Here is a 9,370-nt window from a genome sequence, read left to right as displayed (position 1 = left end):
GAGATAAGTAGCAGCAATCAAAATTAGCTACTTATGTAACTTGAATTGGCTCAAGTGGTGTACTAGTGTGATATTGATAATTAGCATCAAACCATCAAAATACAAACTATTGTCCATTACATGATGTAGGCCTATCTCAATGTTACAAGGGTCATGTTGTTGTTTAGGTAAAACTGTTAAACTCAACCAAGTCAAAGTTGTGCTTATTAATTTTTTTTAATAAAGCCTGTTTTAATTAACTCCCTTCCACTTCCGTATTATATGTATTGATAGGCATATGTAGGCGATCCAGCCATAACGCATATTACCAAATGTTTAGGTCTATGGTCAGAGTTATTTCTATCGACTGTTAAGTGTAAATATCGAGGTAGGGTTGGTTTAATTTGGTCTACTTTTACTCTTGGATAGGCCTACACAATATTTTGTGGAATATACACCTTGCATTTCTTTCCGCATTAATCCTTATACACCACACCGGTACCGAATGATTGATTGCAAACGACGTACATCATGTACAGACTGATATCGTCAATGTGTCAATCACAGGACGCGCAATAATCACATCGCCTCGTGGGTTTGACGTATATGAATGCCGGAAAGTAGCAGGTCGTTAAATTAGTACACTCCGATCATTCTGTTATAACACATTGTGTGGACTGTTCATAACATCAGAAGGTATAGTACATTTTAACTTTTAGAGTATATATTAGCATTTTGCGTGTATGAAATAATATGCTGATTGAAGTTTATTAGTCAGGTATTCAGTAATCAATTGAACATTTAGAAGAGCATCTTGTGCTCGTATACAGATATCTAAATATAAAAATTGGCTGTACAACGTAATGTGTCGGGGCCTACTCTCATTATTTTATCACGGTGAGGAATTTTATGATAATGATGACAACATTCAAGTATTTTGTCTCTCATTTTTATATGAGTATGTAGTTCTCATCATTCGGTAACATTCATATGTTAAGTAAAATAATCAGTGCATCTGATTATGTTTAATAATAATAACAATGATAATAAAATAAAGTCTCAGAGCGCTAAAGTTTACATCCATCTTCATATCTTCGTGAAACATATTTACGTAATTAGTGCATCTGTTTATATTTACAAAATCAGTGCATCTGTTGGTTTTTGTTATATTTTTTTTTAAATTACACTGATGCACTAATTATGTTCACATAATCAGTACATCTGTTTATGTTCATAGTGCATCTGTTTATAGGCCTATTTTTCAACAATACACTTTTCAGTGATGTTTTTCAACTCAATTTTAAAAGTTAATATTGCCACTCTATCTAATTTTAATACAGGTTTGTTAATTCTTAACCAGAGGCTAAAAGAGTGACAAGACAGACGCACCATCACAGAATCATGGAATTCCCGGACGTCGGATGGAAACGTATGGTTGCTTCTGAGGAAACAAATAATTGTTCACGAAATGTGACACAGAATGTGTTGTGTGATACCGCTGTGGAGAAAAAACAAACACTTGTACAAATGACTGCAGGAGCAGGGAATACGGATATAAAAATCATCTCGAGAGGCGATACCTTCGATAAAGTTGAAGACAGAGATATCTGGGACAAGAAACTTGACTTCGTTCTCTCTGTCATCGGTTATGCAGTTGATCTTGCTAACGTCTGGCGATTTCCGTACTTGTGCTACAGAAATGGAGGGGGCAAGTATCTAACTTGTATATAAAGTACAGTATTTTTAATTTATATTACCCTTACCAGTAGTGATGCGCAGATGACATAATTTTGTTGAATTGCTGGTGATTCGTCTACAATTTCCATTAAAGATCCTATTTTCAATCTAATTCTATCGTGTCCTATAAACTGGTTCTGTAAATAACAACATTATCTATTTTGTTTTGTAGGAGCGTTTCTTATACCGTATGTTTTATTCCTTCTTGTCGGTGGGATGCCTCTCTTGTACATGGAATTGGTGTTGGGTCAGTATCATAGGTGCGGCGCCATCACTGTCTGGAAAATTTGCCCCTCGTTCAAAGGCAAGTGTGACGATTCAGTCCAAGTAGAGCTGTTGTTTTGGTTAAGATACTTGCCTTCCAATCCAAAGGTCATGGGTTTGATTCCTGCCAAAAGCAGGAATTCTCTTCCACGACCAAGAGCTCCACTCCACAAGACTCATAATGATACTTATAGGTTATGTCTTGTTTGTTTTATAACTTCAATTCGCTGTTAGCATATCCTTGGACTCCTGCCTATAAATCTGTCTCTTATACACATCTAGATGTGTATAAGAGACACAAATTATGAAATAAGAAGAAATTATTGAATACAACAACCTGTATTAGTAAAAAAGTACAATGAACCTTCCTGATAGAGGGTACTATTTTCCTTTTTAGGTACTGGCATTGCAGTTGTAATTATTGCGTTCCTTGTAGCTTTGTATTACAACGTTCTCATTGCTTGGTCGGTGTACTATTTGTTTTCATCGTTCACTCTCGATCTACCGTGGCTTAGCTGCGGTCATGAATGGAACTCGCCGTTTTGTTACGATGGGGATAGCAATGGTACGATCACCTTCGTTGACGGTACGAACGTTACCGTTAATTCGACGAACGGCGTATCGCCTGCCGAAGAGTTTTATTTGTAAGTTTCCAGGCTAAAGGGCTATGATTATGGTTATGTTAACGAATATAAGTTTTCCAAATCAAATCAAATATACAATACCCGGTACCTAATTTCCATACAATGAAGTAATTTTAAAAAAAGTATAATTATACAGAAATTGTAACAAATGCATTGAATGGTACAACTCACAGAGCTTTAAGACGTAGCCACTTTTTACAAAAAAATGTTGAAAAAAATGCGACATTTGTTATTACTATGGATTTGATTTCAATTTAGCGTAGGAATTGATTCTGTATTCATTATTATTATGTTCATATTACATTTCTTTTCTTATTCATCCGGTATTTAATGAAATATGCGATTGACATAAATTGAACTTTACATTTGTCGTCAAAATCATGTATGTTTGTTTTATTCAAAGCCGAAAAGTGCTAGGGGTTCAACATAGTTCAGGATTGGAGGATCTAGGCGGTATTAAGTGGGATCTCTGCCTTTGTCTTCTTCTTGTCGTATGTGTTGATTACTTTTCTCTTTGGAAAGGAGTAAAGACATCTGGAAAGGTAAAGAACTTTTAAGATGCAATTGAAACTGTATTTTAACCAAAAAAAATGTAGGCATATGCCTATAGATAAACATAAGCATATTAAATATTAATGTATAGATGAGAAACATTTAGAATTTCCAATCGTTTTGTTTCTTAGGTTGTATGGATTACAGCAACGCTTCCATATGTAGTACTTGGCATCTTGTTCATTCGTGGAGTCACACTACCCGGTGCAGCAAAGGGGATCAAGTTCTACCTCACTCCAGACTTTGCCACTCTCAAGACCTCTCAGGTATAATGTTCTCAATTAAATTGTTTGGTAGCACAGGCAACGGATATTTGATGAATTATGGCGAATTTTTATTACTTATTTGATAGGCATCGAGTTACTATAATATGACATCATGTAGGCTATGCTTTCTAATGTTGAAATCAGCTCAAAACCAAAATATTTTGAATAAAGCAAGAAACAAAGAGTATGCAATGTAACCATCTAATTAAGTGAAATTCTATATTTTGGGAATTTTGCATGAAATCTGTCAACCACGCTTTCATGGTCGAGCAGTGGCGGATTTAGAGGGGGCGTAAGGGGCGTACGTCCCCTCTATTTTTTTTGTAAAAAATTGTTTTGTAAAGCTTATAAGAAAATTACCATGCTAAATAATAAAAATCAATCAAATATCAACTCAAATTAATGAAGGTGCTAAAGGTTTAAGGGAGAATCTTACCTTGCACCCCTACCAGGGCCTCTTTCCTGAGACTCTCACTTAGTTCGGACTTTCACGCCCCCTCTTTCTTACCGGGCTGTATCCGCCTCTGTCGAGGTTGCTTTACCTATCACGATGTATTCCAACCATCATGAGGCTATCAAGATATTTTTAATTAGTCTCATTGAATTATTATTATTATTATTATTATTATTATTATTATTATTATTATTGTGATGAAAAGTTAACACAAACAATATGGTGGGTAAACGAATATTACATGTAATTATTTTTTTTGTGTTTATTTTTTTGTTCCCCGACAAAACCTATCCTATCGTCTTCCCCGACGGGGGAGGGGGGCTATAGCCCCCAGCCCCCTCTGGCGCCACCACCGTAGACGTCACAATATGTATCTTTATATTTAATTATGTATTGATAGCTTATTAGGAAGGTGAGTTAGTGCAGCGGGAGGAATTGAACTTTATAGTGACATGCGGCCCGAATTCGACACTTGGCAATGCCGTACTTTGCTTGTCTCCTTGGATAAGACACTTTGCTCTATTTCCCTCGTTCCTATAGGATGGGTCGTTAAGTCGTTGGTTTTGTGAACAAGCACGTGCGCACTTACAAGAACTCAACAAGGACCATATATATATATTTACATATTTTATATTTATTGTTAGGTTTGGATCGATGCAGCCATTCAGATGTTCTACTCTCTCGGTGCAGGTTTTGGTGTTCATATTGCATTCGCAAGTTACAACCAATTTAGGAATAACTGTTATCGGTAAGAAATCAGCTTACGAGCTAAAATATGACTGAAAATACTTGTCAATAGCAGATTAAAATAATAGTTAAAATGCTTTAAAATGTTCGATTCCAGGTAGGGCTATGTTCCTTTTACCATATCCTTAATGCATTGTCCCAATATTTTCAATTTCAAGTTATGTCTTCATCTTGTTTACGTGGTGACAAGTCCGTTTAGGACCATTACTGTCACAGTTTGTATATTTTTATATCTTTTCATCCAATTATTATTATTTTGTAATTAAAATAATGAATTTGTTTTCAACAAGCCGTTAAACATCGACTGCAGTCAATGTTAGATTGGTTAAATATATTGAAATAAATAGCATGAATTTTTTTTTTCTTTTTTTTTTTTTTGTTCAAGAATAATGCTAACATCGTTTCGTTTTTGAATCTTTGTTACTTTTTTTGCAGGGATGTGCTGCGTACATCCATCGTCAACAGTTTAACAAGTTTCTTTGCTGGTTTTGTTATATTCTCGTTTCTTGGTTACATGTCCGTAACACAGCACAAACCAATCGAAACCGTCGCTACCGATGGTATGTCCATTCATTACCCGGTAGAAATAATATAATAATAATAATCAGTAGCGTTTTTATCTATTTATATAATGCCAAATGAGAATAAACACAAAGTTTCAAGGTATTTATATAGCGCCAAATGAGAATAAACACAAAGCTTCAAGTAAGATCAAGATAATTTCAGATTATGTTTAGGCCTATATAACCAGTACTGAACAAAAACATTACTCAAACAGTACTGTTGCTCAAACAGTACTATATACACACAAATAGCGTCAAGAGATTTACATTTTTACAATATATTTTTTTCCCCTCACAGGTCCAGGCTTAGTGTTCGTTGTGTATCCACAGGCTATCTCTACACTTCCTGGGTCATCAGGATGGGCTATTATTTTCTTCATAATGCTTATAACCCTCGGGCTTGACAGTCAGGTATTAGAAGTATTTTTTGCTAAATATCGAATGTAGCGGTGCTATAGCAGTAACATAAAGGCCATATATGTTAACATTTATGAACTAATTAGCAACATGCATGACGATATGTTATTATTTATGTCATATCCGATCATTTATGTCATTAAACAATGTACCATCTTATTATTTCAGTTTGGTGGTTTCGAAGCGGTATTAACTGGTCTAAGTGATGAGTTTCCACATCTATTTCACAAACGCCGGGAAGTGTTGACTGGTGCTGTGGTTATAACTGTTTTTCTCCTAGCCTTGCCAAACGTCACATACGGTGGAATGTACTTATTGACAATTGAAGATGCCTATATAGGAGGAACATCACTTTTGGTGGCGGTCTTCTTCGAAGCTATAGGTGTCTCCTGGATGTATGGTAAAGGATACAGTATATGTATTTGTATTCAATAAATGAAAGTACATGAACCATAATCTGTGGAATAGTTTTTCCAAAGCCCAATAAGGAAAATAAGTTTTTTAAAACATATATGTATTTCGGACGTTATGTTTACCATTGCAAGTTATAATTATTACAATTATGTAGAGCTGTTCTTGTTTGCAGGAACTCAAAACTTCTGTAATGACATCCAGGATATGTGTGGCATGCGTCCTGGAGTCTGCTGGAAAATTCTATGGAAGTTCATAACACCGACCTTTCTTTTGGTAAGTTGACTCAGAAAAAAAAATCAAAACTGTGTATATGGTTGCTTTATAAATTATGTTGATGGAATTGAAATATAACTGATCTCTCAGCGTTGCCTCTTTTGTTCCAACTCAGATAGGCAACATTTTATTGTATTTTCTTGGCAAAATAATATTGTTACTATTTAAAAAAGGATAGTACAGTATAGTAAATAATGTAGGCTTACTAAAGTATTTAACAAAATAAAAGCATCATTAACATACGTCGAGCACGTAAAATCCTGAAATTTACGTACTCTACAACGCAAGATGAATAAATTATGACTACCAATTGCGGACTCTTGTACCTGTCTCTTATACACATCTATATGTGTATAAGAGACAGCCCCCGTATCCCCTAGAATGGTGTTGTTTCGGCCCAACTATCGCCCCCCCCCCCTTTCGGCCACCCCTTTTGGACATCTCTGGATCCGCCCCTGTTAATTACTGTTCTATGTATCTTTTAGTTCATTGTGATCGTGAGCATAGCACTTTATGCTCCTCTGGAATCCAACTACATGTACAAGTACCCACCTTGGGCGAATAGCATTGGCATGTGTTTTGCTATGACGTCAATCCTCGCAATACCAGTAACGGCCATTTATCAGTTTCTGGCGATTCCCGGTTCGATTAGACAGGTATATATTATTTATAACCATATTAACTTCGAATACATCTCATTGTAATATTTTGTTAACCAAAGGTAGTTTGTATGTTTATATATGTTTAAACTGAAATTTATTCAAATGAATATCTAAACTACTCATGTAGTCAAAGTTTCAAATAGAATAATTTTATGCCAGGCGTGGACAAACATTTCCTTCACATATTTAGCTGAGTTTATTATAACAAAATGTGTGTAAATAAATAATCATTGATACGCCTATGAACATTACCCTATATAAAAAATAACATTGTTTGAAAATCATAATCGCCCAAGAATATTTACGATATTTCAGAGGCTAGCTTTGGTTGTGAGTCCCCGCAAGGAGCATGCGCACATCATTGCTTCTGATGACGTCAAAAGATTCAAGGTATCCATATTAATATGTTATTTATATTTAGTCAGCACTCGATAGCGTAAAAGTGTTAATATTATTACAAATACACATAATATTGCAAAACGTATAGTAAAATTAGTAAGTTTATTTAAAAGATTTAAAGTGATACCAATCGAAGGGAAGAATTCCGGCTAAAATCAGAGGCAAAAATACAGAAACTAAATTTATAATAAATTCAATCAGAGATTAGAAAAAGAATTGCACAACAATAATTTAGATACGTTCTGGGATGATTTTATTCACTATTCTATTGAATACAAACACCATTTATTTCTGGAAGACCTTTCTCATGTAAATTAACAACTTTCAACTATATTCGACAATTATTGCTAAGAATACATTAAGGTTTTTTTTCCTTGGATGTAGGCCTACCGAATTTAGGTCACTGCTTGCCAAGGTATTATGTGTGATGTAAATCTTGATGCTTTTTTAGAAAACTACATCTTTGTATTTGTAATTTTTCTTTTGTGTTTCCATTATATTAGGTGCAGCATTGGTTTGATATCTGATTTATGGATCCACATTAAACGATAGAATGGTTGACCTTTTTCTGGTACAGTACGCCCATGTATGCCTATATGCGAGTTTGATTGTAAACTCCATGGCCAGCAGATCGAAGAGCTAACGTCGATTTAGGCCGGTAGTAGGCCTATTTGTTTACCAAATATTTTCGTGCTCACCAAACCTAACTGGATTGTCACTCCATCACGGTTTCAAACAATTGTCATGCTTATATGACTTGTTCATATCGTACGTCAACCCAAGTAAATTTCCCATTATCCCATAAAACTTTTAGTACAGTAAATTCCAGAATCCATAATGTTAAATTTCTAGCTTCTAATTAAAGACCATGGAGTTTTCCTGGTTCAGTAGCTTTGGTCTCTAATAAGACATCTATCAAATAGAAAGGATAAGTGTTCTTTTGGGGCAGGGGTGGCGCCAGGATTGGGCCCGGGTGTGGGGCCGAGGTCCCCGACGGAGGGAGGCAATGCCCCCGACGAGGGGTCAGATTTCCCCGACGAAAGCAAAGTTGGCGAGGTCGACCTTCGATTAAAAGGTCTCGAAAGTGGTCCAGGGGCGAAGATTTTATAGTCTATTAATATGTAGCAAATACATGTAATTTTTTTTTCTCCCCGACGAATTGTGCTTTTTCTCCCCGACGGGGGTGGGGTGTGCAGCTCTCCCGACGCTGGCGCCACCCCTGTTTTGAGGTTGCCAAAATGTGGTCTTTAATTGGAGGTGGTCTGTAATTGGAGGGGTCTTTAATTAGAAGGACACCTGTATTCAGAAAATATCACTAAATTAAAACGATAGCACCATCTTGCCACACTAAGGTAACGTCAACTTTTAAATTTTAATCTTTTTCGGTGGTTGCCCATTCAGCATATTAATAATTAATATTATGTGCAATTAAATTTTACATCATAGTTTTATCGACCTTAATAATTATCCTTTATTGTTGTTGTGGCTGTTGTATAGCTTTGATCAGTTTTTACATGATAAGTAAATAAGTGGTATTTAATTACTTTTATATGATATCCTTTAATACAGGACTCCCTCTAACTAAAGACCCCTCCAAGTACCACCTTCAGTAAAGACCACTTTTCTGTGGTCCCAAAATAACAAAAGTTTTTTTATGTTTGTTATTCTAATCAGAGACCAAAGCTTCTAAAGACCATGGAAACCCTGATCCCAAAAGTGGTCTTTAATTGGAGGGAGACCTATATAAACCTTATCACTATTACTTTTGCTAATGATTTTAAGTAATTACAGAACGAGTTTGTCTTTTTACATTCAAAATGATGTTATCAAATGAATTAAATCAATCATAGTATAATATAAGGAGAAAAACTTGTTTTATGTTCAAAATGATTTTGTTACCAAATAAAATAAATTAAATCAATCAATCATGGTATAATACAGAGATAAACGATAAACTTTAAACAGACAGACGCGAATCCAGTAGGGGAACGGGGGAGCG

At 35.3% G+C, this 9,370-nt stretch overlaps 1 protein-coding gene across 2 annotated transcripts; it reads left to right on the top strand.

Moving 5' to 3' along the window:
- The first annotated feature begins 544 nt into the window (after positions 1–544).
- On the top strand, positions 545–9,228 carry LOC117114316 (sodium-dependent noradrenaline transporter-like). 2 transcript variants are annotated; one of them, XM_033257958.1, is made up of 14 exons: positions 545–675; positions 1,320–1,687; positions 1,889–2,020; positions 2,378–2,624; positions 3,028–3,166; positions 3,308–3,442; positions 4,541–4,644; positions 5,079–5,203; positions 5,505–5,617; positions 5,792–6,023; positions 6,210–6,310; positions 6,796–6,966; positions 7,288–7,362; positions 7,875–9,228. In XM_033257958.1, exons 2-14 carry the CDS (start codon positions 1,381–1,383, stop codon positions 7,896–7,898), a joined length of 1,905 nt encoding a protein of 634 aa, XP_033113849.1. In that variant the 5' UTR covers positions 545–675; positions 1,320–1,380; the 3' UTR covers positions 7,899–9,228. The 2 variants fall into 2 exon arrangements, with proteins under 2 accessions (XP_033113849.1, XP_033113859.1); XM_033257968.1 differs by having other exon boundaries at positions 585–675; positions 1,340–1,687.
- Positions 9,229–9,370: the final 142 nt, after the last annotated feature.

Source organism: Anneissia japonica, unplaced genomic scaffold (genome assembly GCF_011630105.1).
Source record: "Anneissia japonica isolate Jap-2015-1 unplaced genomic scaffold, ASM1163010v1 scaffold199_len4679917_cov187, whole genome shotgun sequence".
NCBI classification, from domain to species: domain Eukaryota; kingdom Metazoa; phylum Echinodermata; class Crinoidea; order Comatulida; family Comatulidae; genus Anneissia; species Anneissia japonica.
Note: the sequence above shows the minus strand (reverse complement) of the source record. Positions and strands in the feature narration are given on the sequence as shown.